The sequence below is a fragment of the Pungitius pungitius genome, chromosome 13, assembly GCF_949316345.1.
Source record: "Pungitius pungitius chromosome 13, fPunPun2.1, whole genome shotgun sequence".
Classification (NCBI taxonomy): Eukaryota; Metazoa; Chordata; class Actinopteri; order Perciformes; family Gasterosteidae; genus Pungitius; species Pungitius pungitius.
In genome coordinates, this window is record NC_084912.1 from 9,147,856 (window position 1) to 9,169,325 (window position 21,470).

Below are 21,470 nucleotides of genomic sequence, written 5' to 3' on the forward strand. Positions count from 1 at the left end.
TGGATCATTGAGAGTGTCAGGGGGAAATGACAGGGTTGCCAAGCCTAACTCATCAATAGCAATGTTATGTGTATTTTTTTGCTTGATAAAAAGCTGCTTAACCAGCCTTTCCAAGTACTTGCATGTCTGTGTATGCACTCACGGAAGGGAGTTCATCTAAAAGCGGCCAAGGAATCCTCTGATATTATTGAAAGCATTGAGTTTTTCCCCTATGTGAGAATTATCATCAAGATATACAGTATAACTCTGCTAATTAAACTGTTGGTGGACGGGATGAATGACGCCTTGTTTTGGAATGCTTTGGGGTAAAGAGGAGCCACACTAGGACGAGATAGTGCCATCACTTACCAACACGTTGCTTCTGCTGAGGGGGGAGAGAAGCAGTGTGACAGCTCTGCTCGTCGTCTGAGCCGATGTTTATGGAGTCCTGCCGGTCAACTGGGTCCACAATCCGCTCTGCGCTGTGACACTTTGTGACTCGCCTGTTCCACCAGTGACCACATTGAAGAATAAAGAAACGCGGTTGTTCCGCACGGCGTCCGCCTGGCTTCCCAAATTCTACTGATGCACATGAGGTGGATGGAGAGCGCCTGGCTGTCCTCTAGTCTGGTTTTGCTCACCAGGTGCACAACCCCTTGCAGATCACCTCGGCTCAAAGTCATCAATTACAGGATGATCCTTTAATCTGCTACCAAGAGAGCTATGACCAAGTGGCTTTGGCGTGTGAGGAGCGTCAGGTCCTCGCCATGCTGTCACTCCGGGATTGACCTCATTGATTCTGTACTCGAACAACAACAGACTCCTGCAGGTCGCTGTTATCGTTTGCAATGAGAAGGTCGTCCCGTTGTGGCTTCCTACCGGTGAACACTTATGATCTATAGAAACACCGTTGCCAGGGATTGAAGTCGATGACTGACATCCTCTTTTTTACCATTACTTGTGGACGAATTGGTACAAAATCACAGCTTGAACAGCCTTCCCGATGGCCTTAAAAGTTCTCCAAAAAAAAGAGTTGAGGAAATGTTATCATGCATCCACATGTCTACAATAGCTTTCATGCAGATACCACACACTACTTGGTAGATTTTGTTGGATCAAATCTTTCAGCGTATAAAGGAGTTTTCTAAAGTGTCGCCTTCTTTCACCACCTGCTCTTTATGCTGTTTTTTTGAGTGGTTTTATTCTTGGTCTTTTTTGTGTGCAATTATCAAATTAGGGGCAGTGCGGCACAATAAAGACACATTGACATCATATAAGCCACATTCTTCAGTGAAAATTCATCTTTATTGATACCATACATAAATCAATGACAGAAACCTGGCAAAAAATATAGATATAAAACCACCCCTATGGTGAGGTGCTACAGGAGCCAGCTATTGGTGAATGGCCATCTCAGCTTTGTCTCGCATTTCACAAAATCACAACTTAGGAAACACAGCGTGTTGAAAAGTTCCGCCTAGATTGATTCTGTGTCTGATTCTAAGTCAATACACCACAAATGTAGACTTTAGCGCTGCAAGAGATAATGAGAAAGGACGGGAAAAAACGATAGCCTGCAGCGGGGTGTAGATTTACAAACAGCATTGCTCTCAGCTGTAATGGTGGAGAATCTGACAGCTCTCTCTGCTTAGTGCTCTGGGAGACCCCTGCTGGGTGAATTTGAAAAGTATTATCCAATACCTGTATGTGAACAGGAAAACCTGCACCAGCAGCTCACGGTCAAACCCAGTGTTCCCCATCTCAGCGTAAGAGGTCAATGAGTCAGTATATTTACATTAATACAACTTTACTTTGTATTTTACTCATTGGTTACAGATTTTCAAATGTATCTGGGAAGAAAATATAGTGAAAAAATACATCACAGAACCTTAAAAATCCCATTGAGGGTTTAGGTGATTGTGATCAAATTTCAAAATTGCTCCTAATTTGAACATTACCAACAACTGTAGACTCGAGGTATCAGGAAAACAATTAGTTCTAACTTAAAATGCGTAACACTATGTGTGACTATGGCTTTTCAGGTCATCGGACAACTTTTTGGACAGACCAGCAATCTACAACAGCCGGAGAGGAACATTAAATGTCCCTTCAATGTCAACATACTGAACCATTGTGATGAACTGGGGGCCACATCTCAAAAAAACCAAAGTATTGGAATGACCTGACTCAGCAGCCCAAAAAAACTTCTACATATCATGAGTATAGTACAGGAGGATTGGACCTAAACAGAATGTCAATTCATAGAAAAATAAATACAGTTAAAATGAGGGCAAAATTATTTTATCAGTGATTGTAGCATTTAAAATTACATTTAAAAAAAACTTAAGAGGCTTTTAATCTCTTTACATTAGATTGGGTTTCTCATAATTCTAGGGAAGAATACATAATGACTTTTACAGAAATTACTACCTAAAAATATACAAGCACAGACACAAATATGAGGAGTAAAGCCAACAAAATGATTGGTCATAAAACAAACAGCAGTGTAATCAATATCTAAAGAATCTTTACATGTAGCTCCTTGGTCTGCAGCTTCCTTAATTGAGATTAAAAACATTTCTGGGAAACTTAAGTGAGTACAAAAGTTTTTTTTTTCTTCTTATTTTACAATCCTGTCAAAACTTGTTTTTAAAATATTTTTCGAGTAGCAAATTTGAGTTTTCGGTTATGTTCTCTGAAGAGAGGTCCCCCGAGATAGAGACTTCAAAAACAAAATCAAAACACTTCTACAATGACAAGCAACGGATCCAGAACAGGCCCCGGATGGAGAACTAGTGGGGGAAAGGGTTTCCAGTGCGCTGCTTTTTACTCACATCAAACAAGATGGAGAACAGTATTAAAACACTGGCCTTGTTCTCCCCAACTCGTTTTCTACCTCTGAAGCCAAGGGACACTATGACAGCGTTGTGGCTGACCAGGATGGATGACGTTATATTAAGCATAGACTTGCATGGGAGCTATTACCATCACAATGAGAATGATTTAACAGCAATACGTTTACATTAATATACTGCAGGTTTTCAGATGTTTTACAGTTCTTACATTAGCAATAATAGAAAAGAAATACACCGTGAATTCATAACTAAAATAGATTGTAGTAAATAGCGGAAAACAGTGCAAAGAATATTCTGGGGTGTTTATGTTTGCCTGCTTGCTTTTCTGTCTGTTTATTTTTTAGAAATTGTTTACAAAAATAAAAACAATTCAAAACAAGTCTAAAACATAGAAAATGAAAACACACTTTTGTAGCATCTGGTGCTCTGGTCCAGACATGCTGCGTACCACCTCTCTCCAGTACCTCAATGTTTTATGCTGCAGGTGTGAGTGAGTGTGTGTGTGTGTGCATGTGTTGATTTATGGGTCAGTGTGTGTGTGTGTGTGTGTGTGTGTGTGTGCATGTGTTGATTCATGTGTCAGTGTTTGGATGTGTGTGTGTGTGTGTGTGTGTGTTAAGATTTAGCGTAGTGGTTCTCAACTCCGGTCCTCAAGCTCCGGCACTGTACAGGTTTTTGTTCCAACCAGGTCCTACAAAAACAAATAATTAAGTTTTTAAAAACCGAACGTTGAATTTTGATACTAAAGAGTGCACACAGTTTTCTGCAGCCTGCAAAAAAATAAGTTAAATAAAAGCTAAGCATTTCTCCCCTGTGACATGAGCACAACAGAAACAACGTGGTGCGTCGTCAAGGAAAACGCATGCCTGAGAGACCCGAGGTTGGAACAAGAACCCACTGACATGGTCGCCATGGCGAGCACTCGGACAACAGGACATGCCAACTATGGCTCAAACACTGTGGTGAGCTATGATTGGGGAAGGGGTGGGTGGGTCGGGGGGGGTAAAGACACACACACACACACACACCCCCCACCCCGCCTCTAAGAGGACCGAGTGGAGCCGAGCAGACAAGGGCCAAGGCTGAGCACCACTGGTCATGTGCAACAATGTGAGGGAGCGAGTGGGATTCTGCTGACCCTGTCCTTTGTGTGGCGAGTTTTATCAGTCCAGCAGCTACTGTCCATTTTCCTAACCACTCTCATAAAAATGAACAAAACAAAAATTAATTAAACACAAGTGCTCAAGGCCAGCTTCCCTGACTCCTCTCGCTAATGTGTTGGCTCAGTTGAATACCAGTAGTATTTAATCATTGGAGGAAAAAAAAGAAAAAAGGGGGGGGGGGCTGGCTGAGACCCCAGCATTCTACTGGGACGACTGGGAGTTTTCATTCTTGCTCTCCTGACTGGAGGGAGCCTTGTTGTTCCAGGGCGAGTGTGCCCCAAGTGCAGGCGAGCTGTTGAAACTGTCCTCATCCTCCAGGCCATTCGCCCCATCGAACTGCGTGTTCTCCAGCCGTGTGATCAGACGCTCGTCCTCGTCACCAAACTCCCCTCCCATCAGAGTGGGCTCTCCCACCATCATCACGTCCTAAAGGGGACAGCAAGGGCCGGTACATATTATCCCCATAATACAGGGGGCTGCGCGGAATTGCTGCGAGTTCTGAGTGTATCGGGGGGGTTTTGCTCTAGCGATTAGGTTGGATAAGATAAGTTCTAGATTTTTTTTAAATGAACTACATGAACGATAATTGGTACTTTAAGGTTATGTTTCAGGGGCCGAGAGTGTATTCAAAACTTGAGGTATTAGTGTCCTTCAATTCTTCACAACAGGACGAGGTGGTCGTCAGGGCATCTACTCTGACAGGTGCATCAGTTCTGCCCCCCGACTCCTTGCCTCAGTTCAGAGAAACGGAATCAAGGGCCCTCCCTACTAGCCGGCAGTGGGCGTCCATGAACCTTGAGTGCTGCATCAAGGGGAAGGGAGGGGGGAAGGGTGGGGGGGGGGGGGGGGGGGGGTGTTTATTCCACCTCGGGTCTCGTTCACTCAACCAAGTCGGGAAAGACGGCAGTGCTGTGTGAATCGTGTGCTCTGAGAGACTAGGCTCTAAAGAGAGGAGACCCAACTGTCCCACTGGAAAATCAGAGCATGGTAACCCTACCCCATGACCTCTCACACATTTTGAGCGTTACTTAGCAATGGCGGTCACTTGTAGCTTCTCTATACAAACCCATAACAATCTGGCCCCAGAGCACCAGGGACTGCCCATCACTGGTTCCCATCAGGGGATCCACAAAACTAAATCTACTCAGAGTTATAGAAGGCTATTCCCCAACCACACCCGTGTGTTATCTCTATCCTGCTGCTACGCCCACACCTTTACTCACCCACAAATAACTGCCTATCCCCCTGGGCTTTCTTTCCAGGCCCTCCACCCCTCCAACGCCTTACTCCTACGCTGAACTTGGAGGTGCAGACAGAGGTCAAGTAAATGTAATGCTTACAGGTACCTGGCTGGAGAGAGAAAAGTTGTTGGCTGGACTCTTCTTTTTGCTGTTGCTGTTGTTATTGCTGCCTCCGCCGGAGCTCACGGTGCTTCCACCGGACACCTTCCTTTTCCGCCGCTTGTTCGGAGCTTGTCTGGCAGGCTCAGCTACGCAGTGGACAGGTACAAGGTATGTTTCACAGACCACATATATTTAAGTAAATGTAAATCTGTGTTTTCTCAGCCCGTTGCAGGCAAAGAGTCGTTTTGCAGTTGCAACTGGATTTGAGTGTGCTCCTCAGCTTAAAATGTGAAAAGGGCAACCGTACCACAAAAGCCACAGGCCATTTAAAATGTGTGTGCACATTACCTGGTGGTGCTACCATTCTTTGCCACTTTTGGAAGAGGCATGTCTTCAGGCAGTCTCTGGGGCTCAAGCTATAGGTCTTATGCCTTGACATCAACTCTTGCATGGGCTCCAATATCACACATAGCTTTAGGGAAGAGAAGGAGAAAGGAACAGGATGTTGCGGTTAGCTTAATTCAAATGACTGATCAAAAAAAGTAGGACCATCAGAGGGAAATTTGCTTACACGGAGGTAGTTGAGTGTGGAGTTGGACAGCCCACATCTGGTGATATTTTTAGCCAGCTGATCGAGCATTTGCGGATCCTACATGGCCGTGTCGAAAAAGATCAAATGAATGAGTGCTTGTACAGTTATTAGCATTTGTGCGTGAGGTTATTTGAGTGTGGAACTCACGTGCATAGCCAAAATGCTCCTTGGCAGGACCTCTCTGTGTTGTCTGATACTGAAGTGCCACGTCTTGATCCTCATCATGTCATCAAACATGAACTCGAGGTACAGGCGCCCCTCCACGCAAACCTGAACCACAGCAGACAAATACATGTTAGAAGTCACAGGGCCAGTAACAGCAGTCAGTTACAGTTACATTGTGCATCCGGTACCTGTGTGAACATGGGTTTGCCATTTTGAGTCACCATGGTGCATTGGTCACAGTCAAGGGACACAAAGTTACTGTGGAAGGACTCCTTTGGATGCTTCAAAACGTAGAATAGCTCTGTGGCACCCCCCTCAAAAATACTACGAAAGTATCGTGGGATCAAAGTCCTGCCGATGGCTGCAAATAAAAAGTCAAAAACCAAAAGTTAACTTGCATACGTGAAACTTTAAATAACCACTGTAGGGAAGAGTGGCGTGAAAGTGACGTAAAAATGAAAAGTTGTAAATAAACCATATGGACATTTTTGAAAATATTAATTATTGGACAAAGACATCACATGTACAATTAGAACCTGAAAATAAACAGTGGCATTTTCTTTTTATATTCTCACTGTATCGTTTGGGTCCATCTTCTAGACAGAAAGTGATGGTGAGCATGGCGTCATCTTCAAAGAACTCTGTGGTGAAGGCATCCCACCAGAGATTGTCACAGTCCTGAAACAAGATGAAGACACATTCCTCCATTTGAATTCCTTTCAAATCTGGCAACTTTGGTCAAATTATAGATGAGGCTAATTATTCTATAGCAATAACGCGTATGAGTGTGATTTTTATGATGGCAAGAGGAAGTTAATAAATAGATCAGATGGGTAAACAAAAAACCTTTAACATACTAAAACCGCTCACAGATAAGCAGAAGTTCTTGTTTCCTCAAATTCCCTAAAACCTTTTAACGCTTCCTGTTCTGGTCAATGTAAGACCATGGATTAATACGGATGTCCTTGCTTGCTTCAATATTTTAGGGAAGCAACGGGGTTATAAAGGCCAAACGAAGGGGAACTTCCTAAATGAGGCATGCCGTCATTCGGACGTCGGCTGTTTAGTGGAACATCCCACGTAATTGAGGTGTGGATGCATTTGTTAGAGGGTGCAGACAGACCAAGAAAGGCACGGCTGGTCACAAGACCTCAGCTGCGCGCTCAAGCATATAAACAGTTGGTACTCTAATTATGTTTTGCCAGGTTGATCATATAATCTTATTACAGCCTGAATGTAAATTAAGTCAGTGCATTCTCAGGCTTAATTTCCGACAAAATCCCCAGCATGGTTAACTACACGAGCAGCAGCTGGGAGGGAAAATCTGAAAACATAGCAACAGCAAGTGGATCCCAGGAGTCGCACTAAAACGTGAAACCACAAGCCGACATGAAAATGAAACTCAAGATGCTGTGTTTATGCACAGAAAGTGTCTAGAGTTGATGTCTTATTACTCTCCGTGTGAACGATGAAGGGACTCTCACCTCCGTCCAGTTCTGTAGCCGTTTGTTCAGCTCATATATCCGGTAATCTGTTTGGTTCCCATACGGCGTGGGTCTCCTGTAACACAAAACAGGGGTCTCAGCGCATTTGGTGGCTCTCAAACAAGGAATTTCCATGAGCCCCAAGCACTTTTAAACCTAAGCTAATTGCCGGAACATTTAATGTTCATGTGTTTTAAAATAAACAGTAAAACGCTGTATAAATGTCCGAGCAAAGACCAACCACAACAGAATTTCACTCTGTAAGCGTCAGTGTACTCACCCCATTCCAGGCTCCATGTATGATGGGGGGTACATGGGTGTAGGCCTAGGAACAACAAAACGTACAAACATCAGCAACCATTTTATAGCAAACGTAAGTAACACCAAGGATGTGTGTTTTTAATTCTCCACTTTGATCTCACAATTGCAGAAAACCCACTGTTTAGAATCAATTACATAATTCAGGGCAAACAGGGGGTTTGAGATACAACATTTTATGAATGAACAAAAATTTAAATAATTAAAAAGTTTTAAAGTTGTTCTGAATTATATGTTGTAATTGTCTCTCGTCCTTCTCCAAGTTGTCAAATGTCTCTTCACAAAAATACTTTTAATGAAGGGTTGGGGGGAAATTGTATTTGTTCATGAAAAACAAAATGCTTTATCATGGTTCAATAAAACAACCCGAAGGACAGAAGAAGAGTCGATGCCGCTAAGCAATCCTTGAATGAGAAGAGAAGCGATCACAAGCCAGTGGTAAAAGAAACCAGAGGCTCAGCATCAGATGCGTACGGATTTAAAATGGGAATACGTTCTGCTTTCAGTTTTATGTGGATAACAAGCTGTAACACGACACAACTTTTAACAGATTTCAGTGAATGGATTGAAGCAGTTTAAACTGTAAAGACTGCAGAGGGCCCAAAAACTAAATACTTGGAACTCAAATGCAAGCACAAGTGTGGTTGCATAGATACATGGTTACAATTTATTTTCTGGACTAGAGAAATGATTGATTATTTTAACGGTATCTACCCCTGGCATGCAACACTATTGGGATATTATTAACAATCGTTAAATATTTTACTTTTAGGAGAAAATGTATAAACAGGTGTGTCACGCCTATCTGCAAGTGTAAACTATAAAAATGTTAATACCTATCATTATTTTTTTTTTAAATATAAAATGTTGTGTGGTGCTGGCATAACCTTGACTTACCCCACATCTCTGTCCAGCATAGCGCCTGGATGGAAGGGGGGGAAGCTGCCGCCGTTGGGGGGCTCCTTAGGAGAGTACAGCTTGAATGACTTTGACGAACAGCCTGCACACAGACACACACACACACCAGAGACGGTGGGGAAAAAGAGCAGAGATTTAGAGGAGATTTAGGTTACTTTAGATTTAGCTCGTTCAAATCACAGCATCATCTAAGTAATCTAATGCTGGACAATTTTGTTGAGATTTACTCAAATAAAAAGCACACTGCCAAAACAATTTCCTGCTGCTTTCATCATCTAATCCATCTTCAATCTGGTAAATGGACAAGGAAACAAATCATCACAGGGAGGGGGGGAAATAGCAATATTATTAGCCCACAGAAATCTGAGGAAACAATCAGTGAAATGGAGTTCTACTGTTTTCCTTACAGGGAGCCCTCTTCTCCACATTCAGCTGCATGTGATTCTAACCATGCGCCTGTGTGTGTCCTTCCCATCCCCCCCACGCATATCCCGGGTGCCGTTAACTCTTGTCGGTCCAGATAAGGCATGCGAAAACAGTTCTGTTATACTAAAAAACATCTTTGCAGTATCTCTACTCAAGCAGACTTCACTAACAGTGCGATTGCATGTAATAAAGCCCGATGAAAATAATCTATACCCAGGCAGCCGAACTGTAGCGGACTGGGATGTCCCAATAATAACTCATTTATAGCAGCATATGTATATGAAGGGAATGTATGTGGTTCCTTCATAATAGGGCTAACGGATAAGGAAATGTTGGGATCATAGAAAATAATTTAGTGTCTTATCTTGCTTGCAAATATGGCATTTCCAACAACCCATTAATTTGTCCCAATGGATGCCAGACTACTCCTCAAATGTCGAGGTACACAAACGCAGTGAGAAAGACAGGAGTTAGGGTCAAGTATGCCAGTGTGAACTCTGATCGGTCCATCCCCATTCACATCCCTCCTCCTCCTGCTCCTCCTGGGTTCGATCCCCTGCTTCCGCGTACCCTAAAGAGTTGTCGCGTGTCATCTTCTTCTCCCATATGCTACGGGGGGGAAACCTACCCACGATCACCCAACAATGCTTCTCTATTTGCATAATGTCTGACCTATAGACCCCCCCATCACCCCAGACAGCAATGAACTATATGCGAAGTCTCCATTTAATCTTCTGCTTTTGCACAGATTTGGCAGAATGTTTTTCTACATTACGTAACGCTTCCACATTGGGAAAAACATACATTCTGCAAAGCCCTGACACGCCGTTAATTCTCGCCTTAAATATTCATCAACACGCACCCTTTAAAAAAGACATTTTCCAACGACCCATTATAAAAAGCCAACATACCGGGCCAAAAGTTTGGGTTAAAAAAAAAGACGACAAAGTTTGTGATGCACGCGTCATTCACGAGCAAAAAGCCTCTCTAACAACGGGGGACACAACACCGTGCAGTTCAGTCCTCTCAAACTGTTCCGTGGAGACAATAGAGCTGCATCCACATCCACTGGCCCGCGGCCACCCGAACCCCCACAGCACAATGTGCCGCCACTGGCAACACAGCGGCACCGCCTGCTGCTGCTGCTGCTGCTATAACGCCAGCTCTCGGTCTGTGGCCCAGTTGGCGTTTGCACAAATGAGGTCTGTATTCACTTTAAGACGCCGGAGCGGCGGGCTTCAGCTGGAGCGCAGGGCCGCGCTCATTGGACGGATGCTATTGACCAAGCTAGCCGCCGACCCGCCGCCGTCCACTTACCGTTAAACCGCGGTTGTTTTCACAAACAGGTTTTTGGTGGTGGTTTATTGCGCACCGTGCGTCAAAGAGTTTGCGTTACCTGCAGAGAAAGGTCCACCGAACCGCGGTGTTGCTCCACGCCTCCGCTCGGTGTTTCTAGCCAGCTAGCTTCGCTGCTAGCCGGAGCGGCTGGACGGTGAAAGCTCCAGCGCCGACCGGTGATAATGTGACGTTCGTCCCGCAAGCCCGACGCGACGACACAGAGGCGGAAAACACTCCGGCTAGTTGCCCCGTCTCCTGTCAATTTGCACTCCACAACGAATTGATTTGAATGTCATTTCATTAGGGGACGATGCTAACCTATTTACTACTACTACAGGACCCTTTGTTCCTGCCAGCCGAGACAAGGGGGGGAAAAAAAGAAAGAAAAGAAGGCCCCGCCTCCTCGTCCTCTCTGCCCCGCCCATCCCATCAGACCAGACACGCGCAGGACGGTGTTTACAACACGTCAACAGGGCGCATGTCACTAGAACGATCGATCAAATGGTAGCATTCTTGCGATGTGCGTTATTTTGTACACATTTCCTCAAAAAACCCAGTGAACTTTTAGGTAAATTTGGAAAAATGTGGAGTCTTCGCTAGCATTTAGCGTGCGTCTCCATTGTTACAAGGATGCCCATCGATACAAACGATTCTTGCGCTCTCATATGTATGACAAATGATAAATAAAGTAGTCATTATAAAGTTGGATGACACCCATGTCTGTTAGGAAGTATTTCTACTGCAATAGATTTAAGAATAGGGCCAGACTGGCTCGGACCTACACATACTGTATATAGCCCTTTGAATATAAACAAAAGTCAGTCCAGAATGATATGTCACTTTGAGTTTAGAAACTCCCACATCCATTCACAGTTCCATAAACAGAACTGGCAGTGTTATAATCTGTGGACGATGTGCATTTATAAAACCTCCCTTGTCGGGGGCATTAACATTTCATTCAGTCATAATAAGCAGTCATGAGGAATGACTAATTATAGTGATCATTTTTCCCAGGGTTGCTTGAGGCATTGAGAATCAAGTTTGTCTTGACAGTAACAAACCAAACAGTGTGAGTCCAACATTTGGTTCACACTGTTGAGCAAATCTGCTACAAAGATGATTTACCTAAACAGGCTGTTTAATTCAAGCCAACTTTGTAAAGGCTTATAAAAAATGATTGACTTGGCTGATGACTCAAATCCTCCATCCTGAGCCTCAGATTATGTAAGGGCGTAATCTGCTGCCTCACTTTTAATCAATAACCACTCTAATGTTTACAAGCAATATTTTTGAAGCGCGCAAAACCTTTTGCGGTCTCAAAGTGCATTTAAAGCTCAATTTGTTGAGGCTTTTACTTGTGCTGGCAGTCAGTTTGTAGAATTATGTGAATCGGGAGAGCACATGAGAAAAGTGGAGCAATGCGTTTCATTGAGAGAGTAAACACATCTGACCCAGACCAGTCACTCTTACTGCTGAAAGCTCCCATCAGGCTTAGTGTGCAGATATACAGCATCATCTGCAGCTTGTACACGGTGTTCATATTGGATGAGGATGATAAAAATATCTGGTGTGATCTGTGGGCAACATCGTTCGATAAACGTGTAAAGTAACTGTGGTCTAAAGAGTTTTGCTGCGTAGTTGTAAAAACTACTATAGGACAGATATAGGGGAATCAAACATGAAGCACTTTCATTGTAACATAGGACTAGATCTATAAGCTTTTGTTGAAAACATTGATTCCCAAGTCAGCGTTGATGGACTGACACACAGAGCAGATGTGACAGAACAGCATCTCCCTCTGCTGGCAAACGCTGCAAACATCCTCGTCCTTCATAATACACTCACCGGCCACTTTATTAGGTACACCTGTCCAACTGCTCGTTAACACTTAATTTCTAAGCAGCCAATCACATGGCGGCAACTCAGTGCATTTAGGCATGTAGACATTGTCAAGACAATCTCCTGCAGTTCAAACCGAGCATCAGTATGGGGAAGAAAAGTGATTTGAGTGACTTTGAACGTGGCATGATTGTTGGTGCCAGAAGGGCTGGTCTGAGTATTTCAGAAACTGCTAATCTACTGGGATTTTCACGCACAACCATCTCTAGGGTTTACAGGAAATGGTCCGAAAAAGAAAAAACATCCAGTGAGCGGCAGTTCTGTGGGCGGAAATGCCTTGTTGATGCCAGAGGTCAGAGGAGAATGGCCAGACTGGTTCGAGCTGATAGAAGGGCAACAGTGACTCAAATAACCACCCGTTACAACCAAGGTGGGCATAAGAGCATCTCTGAACGCACAGTACGTCGAACTTTGAGGCAGATGGGCTACAGCAGCAGAAGACCACACCGGGTGCCACTCCTTTCAGCTAAGAACAGGAAACTGAGGCTACAATTTGCACAAGCTCATCGAAATTGGACAATAGAAGATTTGAAAAACGTTGCCTGGTCTGATGAGTCTCGATTTCTGCTGCGACATTCGGATGGTAGGGTCAGAATTTGGCGTCTACAACATGAAAGCATGGATCCATCCTGCCTTGTATCAACGGTTCAGGCTGGTGGTGGTGGTGTCATGGTGTGGGGAATATTTTCTTGGCACTCTTTGGGCCCCTTGGTACCAATTGAGCATCGTTGCAACGCCACAGCCTACCTGAGTATTGTTGCTGACCATGTCCATCCCTTTATGACCACAATGTACCCAACTTCTGATGGCTACTTTCAGCAGGATAATGCGCCATGTCATAAAGCTGGAATCATCTCAGACTGGTTTCTTGAACATGACAATGAGTTCGCTGTACTCAAATGGCCTCCACAATCACCAGATCTCAATCCAATAGAGCATCTTTGGGATGTGGTGGAACGGGAGATTCGCATCATGGATGTGCAGCCGACAAATCTGCGGCAACTGTGTGATGCCATCATGTCAATATGGACCAAACTCCCTGAGGAATGCTTCCAGCACCTTGTTGAATCTATGCCACGAAGAATTAAGGCAGTTCTGAAGGCAAAAGGGGGTCCAACCCGTTACTAGCATGGGGTACCTAATAAAGTGGCCGGTGAGTAGAACTGTCAAATACAACAGAATAGAATACAATCAAATTGGCTTTACTGCCCACTACTTGCAGCTAAAATAAACTAACAAATCTCTAGCTGTTATCTTGTAGCTATCATCTTCATCTGCCTACTCCATGAATATATCCACCTTTAACTTTCATATGCAGAATAGTGCGTGTATTTATGGCTTTAGCTGCATTATCATTAAACACACAAAATTAGCTGTCTGGAATATTGATGCACGGCAGAGAATATGGAATATTGCATATATTACGGTGGGAAGGTTTCAGTCCTGAGAAATTTGATCCTTAAGAACTAGATTCTAATTTAGTAACTGGAAACCTGGTCTTGTACTACTCACAGCCCTTTGTATTTATAGATCTACAGTTGCCCCTAAGACCCTTTTAGAGGTAGGCGGACTGCATAACATTCCCCTCGTGGTCGCTTTCCATGCATTGTAATGGAAATAAAATTACTAGACTTAATTTTGAATCATTAGCTTAATCACTCAAGCATCCTTACAGATAGACAGCTATTACACGTTATAAAAAGCTGATAAAGAAACCGAGGCGGTCTGTAAACAACTTATCACAGGCCATGCACGTGTAAAATAAGCCTTTAAGCTCTATTTTTCAAAAACCCTCTAACGTATTGTGGCTTGTGACAGAGAGAGTCGAGCATCAGTGAGGGAACCAGAGAGCGCTGCTGAACAGCATGTTCACACTCCTGTCACTGCGTTTCGAGCCGCCACAGTGGAGGCACAAACCTGTGAGGGAAACTGTTCTGTAACACCTGCCTGGTAGTGATAGCAACACGGCGGCAGGCAGAACTCTACAGGCTGTGGCCCGGCAGCAGGAAGTTAAAACAGCACACGCACAAGATAAAGAAAGGTCGTTGTTGTGCACGCGTGCAATGACGGAAGTCACTGATTGGAATCAGATCGGAAGGTTTGCTTTACACTGAGAGGTTTGGTGACTTACAGGCCTACTGTAGTTATGTACCAATTTTGGACATTATCAATTAAAGTCTGAAAGCTCTGTTCTTTAATTTAAGCATGAATTCTTATATGGCGGCAATTCCTTTACCAACACGAAAACATTTGCCTCACTAACCAGCTCAAACAGGCTGGAAACACAAAAGAAAAATATTTGCATGAAAATTTGCTGAATTTAAAAAGGTCCCACTTCCACACAACAATAGACACAGTAATACAGCACAACCTGCAGATGTCGTCACACCTTTTGTTTTCAGCACCGCTCTGTTTCTGTCAGCGCCAAACCTGCTTTCATGTTTTAAAGACTCTGCAGCTTGCACATCTCCCTCATATAAAGGTGTGCTTTGATAGAAAATTATTTTTTTCCCTTCCCACACATTCTCCCCCCCGTCCCCCTCCTCTCGGCTGTGGCACATGCCAGCTTTCCTCTGCCATCCTGTCGGCCCGCAGCAGATGTGACATCACTACAGCACGTCTCCACTCTGCACCCCCCCCTCCTCCCCCATCCCCCATCTCTCTGACTCCCAGCATCTCTGTCTCCCACGCATTCCTTCTTTCTCTCTCTGCCTCTGCACACACAGCCATTTTGATCTAGCAAACAAGATCTGAGAGGCTGTTAGGGAGAGGAGGGGACAAGGACAAGAGAAGAAGTGAAGAATTGAGGAAGGCAAAAAAACGAGGCACAAGCTTTGAGCGCAGTGAGACAAAGCTGAGGCAGTCGTGTTGTTGTGTAACGGTAATCCAAAAAGGCTGTTTGGCTGCCATCTTGGTTCTGCTTTTAAGTCACTTTTTGCCAATCAGATGCCATGTGACTTTATGCATGAGCTAGCGCCACTGTTAAGGCAGAGGAGAAGGGTCGAGGGAGTGAAGGAGAGTGAAAAAGGGGGACAGGAAGGGGGGGGGGTGGAGTGAGATGAGGGAGGCAGACATGGGAGGGGTTAAAGTGAGATGGGTGAGAGATGGCGCGAGCGGGGAGCTCAAGCTTGATTGCATGTGAGAATGGAGGGGAGAGGCGGGAGGAGGGATGGGGCTGGGGGGGGGTCTTCAGCTCACAGGCAATCTATTTTTACCATTTAGTCTGAACAAAGGATGTGATTGGCTCCACTGTGTTAGGACGGATCTCCTTCATGCGGGGAACAAAGCCTTAAAAAGACTGATTTGCAGCAAAGTCATAACAACAGCAGGATGTCACAGGGTTGTCAATGAGCTATACAGACACGAGAGGTCTGTTCTTTATTATGGCTCACATTCTGCCACATGCAAATGTGCTCAGTTCAGATTCCTCCCTTCTATACACTCTTACCCAATACCAAAACAAAGACAAACAGGCCCAGATGAAAAGAGCCAGTGCGGGTTTTTTCAGATGCAGATTCACACACAAAGTAGGGGAGGATCTCCCGTCCGCCATCGCACAAGAATGTAAACAAACCGGCCTTCAAATGTAATGATTTACAGCACACAGCAGTGAGGGAGAGAGAGAGAGAGAGAGAGAAACTGCAAACCAGTGTTGATCAATGTTTCCCTGTGGTTATCTGCCAGATCAGCCAGCCTAAACTTGTCCAAGCAGGCTCCGCGTCAATTGCGCGCGCGTGTGTGTGTGTGCGTGTGTGTGTGCTCGTGAGTGTTTGTGCGCGTTGCACATGCGCACACTCGCCAGCGCCCGTAAACCTGTGAGTGTTGCTGCACAACATGCTCATGGCAGATCTCTCTGGTTCCACCTCTTTCTCTCCACGTCCTTCACAGACATGTGGATGTTGTTAGAAGTTTTTGCTCCAGAGTTGTCCGTCCACCGAGGATGTGAAGCAGTAGGAGGAAAAAAAAAAAAAGATCTGACAGGAGAACATCAAGCGGAGGCCTCTCTAATATTATTCCATCTGATAGGCGACGACCAATGAATCAGAGCCGCCCCATTAAAATGATACTGACACCCTAATTCAATCTGTCCTCTCTGAGATCCCCCTGAGCAGATGCTACGATTCAATTTATGTCTGCTACTTGCTCCCTCGTGCCGCAAAAGGAACGTCCCCTTGGCACTGTGCGCTGTCTCCGCAGCCGGCCTGCTCTCACCGGGGTAACTGTAGAGCGAAATTGCTCCAAAGTCAAACAGGATGAAATGCTTTGCGGGAGAGAATGAATTGGAAGATCTGCTTCTCGATAGAAATTGCCACAACATGTTGCTTACCAAGGGCAGACATGTGCAGACAGTTCTAGATTTCCTTTCTCTTTCTTCCGATACTGTACACAGAGGACACGGAGTAGCAAAACCATAACATAAGCGTCCCTATTTAATCTAATCCTGTTGTTTAAAACTCAAGAATGTATATTTCATGAAAAGCCAAGCCAACAACAACCTGGCTTTCAAAAACAAAAATACGCAGAAATGCAAGGTCACAATGACTAAGAACTGCCAAACATCCAAAGAGCAGCTTAACACAAATACGACTCTTAGCCAAAATCTTCCTAAGTATCCTTGTAGATGGTTTACATTCATCAAGAGAGATGAGCTTCACATTTTGCAGTGAAGAAAGCACTCTTTCCTCATTCAGCTGTGCTCTATGGTACAAATATAAGAGTTGTTGTGACAGTAAGCAGTGATTTCCAGAAGCTCCTCTTGACATTTAAGAGCACAAATAACGGGAAAGCAGACCTTAAGCGGCCAGACGGGAGTGAGAAAAGGAATGAAAAGCAAGCAGAGCACTTATTGATACCGCAGTGACAAAACTCAAAAGAGCCATCGATCTGCTGCACAGCAAGCCAGCGTGACTGAGAGGGTCTGCTGAACAACTCAATCCTAAAGCGCGGCAGCCTCGCTCTGTAACCTTGTGTTAGGACATGTGTCACACACGCACGCACGCGCGCACACACACACACACACACACACACACACACACACACACACACACGGGTTGCTGCCGGCCCTGGTTGGCTTTGCAGCATTTTTACATAAGTCATCTCTCTGACAGTCCCACTGAACACGGAGACGAGAGGGGTGAGAGAACCTGAGAGAGGCAGAAAGAGAAAGAGAGAGAGCACTCACCGGGACAAGCACAACCTCCAACAGACATCTTCTCACATGTTGGGCTCTGCTCGGAACGAAACAGCTGCACTCGGTCCACGCGCCGCTCGCATGGGCCAACTCTGAGGAAAACAACACGGACAGAGGGGTGGAGAGATTAGAGGGAGTGGTACAAAAGCAGGGCATGTACACCACAGCTATACTCCTCGCTCTCTCTCTCTCTCTCTCTCTCTCTCTGTGTGTGTCAGAGGCAGGAAGTTGGCAGCGGTGCTCTAACTGCATCATTAATAGGCATATTGCAACACAAGTGGGAGGGAAAATGAGAGGGGAGTGAAGCAGGAAGAAAGAGCCTTTACATAATGTGAGGCTTGAGTAAGTAATATGGAATGGAGCGAGGGACTGTGTGTGTGTGTGTGTGTGTGTGTGTGTGCGTGTGTGTGTGCACATGTTAGTGAAAGGGACAACGCATGAGGGAGGCAATTAGAGCAAAGCGAGAAACTGCACAACGTGTGTGTGTGTGTGCGTGTGCGTGTGCGTGTGCGTGTGCGTGTGCGTGTGTGTGTGTGTGTGTGTGTGTGGCAATGATGCATGGTCCATTTTTGCTCTGTGCTGCCATGGGAGATAAACATACTCAGTAGGAGCCCAGAGGCACAGGGTCATTACTGCCAAACAAACACATATATACACGTATGCACACACACACACACACACACACACACACACACACACACACACACACACACACACAGTGCTGGATGACAGATTTCCATCTCTCTCTCTCTCTCCGTCATCCTCTCTCACTCCTACCGTCTGTTTCCTTTTCTTCTTTGCTGCTGAGTGAACACTGGTGTTAATCACTACAGACAGTATCGATTAAAAATGCAGAGCCCACCTGGAGCGTGGGGACACAGGAGACCCATGGGAGGCAGGAAGAGTGCGCACGTAGCCCCGTGCACGTGCTCACACCCAACAGGAGCTGCATGTAAACAGTCGACTCGACTGCAGACGGTTTGCACAGCAGCCTCTGCTTCTTTTCGACTCCTTGATCCCTTTTTTTTCAATCTTACTTTGCTCAGTCAATTTAATCTCTGTTGATATTAACTCAACCTTTTTCTGCAGCTTGATGTGATTTTGTTTCATTTCCTTCTCCTCCCTCCACCTCTCCGGTTTCCCTTCCCACTCATCCCATAACTTCTCTTGGATCCAGCGGGCTTTCTCTCCCAGGCCAATAATCTCATGATCGCACACTTCGCTTCACAAACACACGAGCACATAAGTGACTCCCATGACCCGGATGCCTTTGTTGCTCATGTACCTCATCCTGTAGGAGGGATAACCGACGGAATAGCATCAGTGAGATAATCAATGTCCAATGTTTATAGAAAGCACAACATTGACATGATTGGAATAACTTGTGAATACTGTAGACTTTACTTACTTCACGAAATAACAAATATGTTCACATCCTAAGTGAGCTTGCACTTGAGAGTTCATAAAAACCAATGAGGAAACAATAAGTCAGCAAAACGCAGTGGATAATTCAATCACAGTTTAAAATGTGATGGCTGAATCGTTAAAATAAAAGTGTACTTGCGTTGGAATGTATCCACCAGGGTATCAAGGGCCAGTTTAACAAACCACAGAGATCTCTGTTGTATGTCACAATTCATACTAAGAAAAGACAAGCAACTGTCTCCACTGAAACGAAAGCTGACAGACGCATTCCCAGCACAGCGGCAGAGTGGCAGAAGCATCACAGTTAAATGTCATACACCATGTCAGACACTGTTCTCAGGACCGAGACACAATGAACAGCCCTGCGGGCCTCCTCATCTTTTCCCCTCACTTGTGTTCTCTCTGTCTTTTCATTCTCACTTCACACACACACACACAAGCACGCTTTCTTTTGCTTTCAACAAAGTCTCTCTCGCTCTCTCATCTCTTGCGCGCAGTTCTGTTACCATCCTGTCCTTTGTGCGCCTTATAGGTCGCAATTCGCGGCTCTGACATTTATGGAAGCTTCTACCACCGTAAAAAGGAGAACTCTGAACAAAAGCAGATATGAGAGGTGAAAAAAACACTGCAAGAGATGGGAGGGAGGAGGGGAGAAAAAGCACAAGAGGGGAGAAAAGGAGGAGGGCTGAGGGAATGTGATTTAGGAAATGGCTTCTGTTTCCAGGAGCGATTAGGCTTTGAAGCTGAGCACTTCACCACCAACTGCACTGTCAGGCATGCTCTCTCCCCTCTCTCTCCTCTCTCTCTCCTCTCTCCCCTCTCTCCCTCTTTGACTCTTGCAGATAAAGAGATTCCCGCTCTGTCAACACATCCAAGCACTGCTCCAAAAAGCTGAGAATAGTGAAGTGCAGCACTTCCACAACACCGTGTGACAGACAGCAGCGTGCCTGCACACAGTCACGCCGACTGCCTTGCTTACTGAGGCAGGCGTCTGCTCCCCCTCAGCTGCACTCGTGTTGTCCTCTGACAGCACAGACAAACGCTGGCTGACATGCACTGAGAACTGCATTGTTACTTCCTAAAAACATGTTTAAAAAGCTCTTGGTGTCACGCACTTGTCATCTCAGGTGAGTTTGTTCCATTAATGCTCACCTCTAAGTCTTTTGTCTTGCAGCTGCCCCCCCCCCCCCCCACACACACACACACACCTTTCCCTCCACTCGGATTTTCTTCTCTGCACACAGTCGCTCTTGTCTCTCATAAACACTTGCAAATCTTCAATCTCAACGCTTACCTTTGTCTTCCTCTTTCTTCTGCACCCACACTCGCTTGAGAAACTCTGGTCAACCACACAGAAGTGACCTAAGCTGCGCCAGCAGAGACAGAGAATGAGAGGGTGGTGGGGGGAGAGAGAGAGAGAGAGAGGAGAGAGAGAGACCGTGATGAGCAGATGCAGATGGAGTCACAAATGGAGGGGAGATCCGTGTGCAAATTGGATGCTGAGAAGGAAGGAAGAAGGGAAGGAAGGAAGGAAGGAAGGACGGAAAGAGAAGAAGGAGGAGTGGGAAGGGGTGGGTGGATAGGAAGGGGGGGCAGCTCTCAGCTGCACTGGTATAAATATGACGCAGAGGAGAGGGGGGGGGTTGAGGGCACTGTATCCATGGCAACGGCAGAGCAGCGGTAGGTAGCGCTTAAGGAGTGTGTCGGGGGCCCAGTGGTGTTCCTCTCTTTCTCTGTCTCTCTCACACGCAGACAGGTTCACAGGTCTCCCACAGATGTACCGCGTACAGCCTCTGGTAAACTGCAGAGGAAACATGAGCAGCACAGGCTTCATTAGAGCGTGACTGGTAACGAGAAGCAGACTGGTTGGGTCAATTGTGTCTCAGACACGTGGGGAGCAGGCACCAGGGAAGTTCAGTCTTCGTGTAACAGCGGTGCTTCCAGCGTCTAGTTGTTGAATAAGGACTAAATATCCATTCTTAACATGCAGATTACTGTGGATACATAAAATGCAGGACAGGGCAAAATGTGAAACACTGCAAAGAAAATGGTTTGGGACTGAATAAAGACAGTAATTCAATGTATCGAAGTAAGGACAAAACTTAGAAGAGATCTTCTAACTAAACTATACAAATACAAAGTTGTCTCGCTGAATAATTTCTTTAATTCGTTAGAAAGAAATGTCCCACTCTTTTTCTGGAAACACTGCTAAAGCCACTTAGTGGGTAATTAGTTCACAGCCAAATGTTTGAGGAGGACCTTTACCAATCAAAAACCAGAGAAATGAACGAATGACTATGTACTGATGTTCTTTGTGCCATCTGAGAAAAAAAGATTTAACTCATACATTCACTAGTCAGGACCGAGTTGAGTT

At 45.2% G+C, this 21,470-nt stretch overlaps 1 protein-coding gene across 5 annotated transcripts; it reads right to left on the reverse strand.

Moving 5' to 3' along the window:
* Positions 1-1,253: 1,253 nt before the first annotated feature.
* Positions 1,254-20,629, reverse strand: ldb1a (LIM domain binding 1a). Of its 5 annotated transcripts, none has more exons than XM_037465614.2 (12): positions 20,391-20,629; positions 17,663-17,763; positions 8,797-8,899; positions 7,862-7,906; positions 7,582-7,657; positions 6,673-6,775; positions 6,286-6,458; positions 6,080-6,202; positions 5,912-5,989; positions 5,689-5,812; positions 5,344-5,486; positions 1,254-4,423 (listed from the first exon to the last, which is right to left on the reverse strand). In XM_037465614.2, the coding sequence occupies exons 2-12, from the start codon at positions 17,688-17,690 to the stop codon at positions 4,199-4,201; spliced, it is 1,221 nt and encodes a 406-aa protein (XP_037321511.1). In that variant the 5' UTR covers positions 17,691-17,763; positions 20,391-20,629; the 3' UTR covers positions 1,254-4,198. The 5 variants fall into 5 exon arrangements, with proteins under 5 accessions (XP_037321511.1, XP_037321509.1, XP_037321513.1 ...); XM_037465612.2 differs by having other exon boundaries at positions 5,338-5,486; XM_037465616.2 differs by having other exon boundaries at positions 1,254-3,525; positions 5,338-5,486; positions 20,391-20,621.
* Positions 20,630-21,470: the final 841 nt, after the last annotated feature.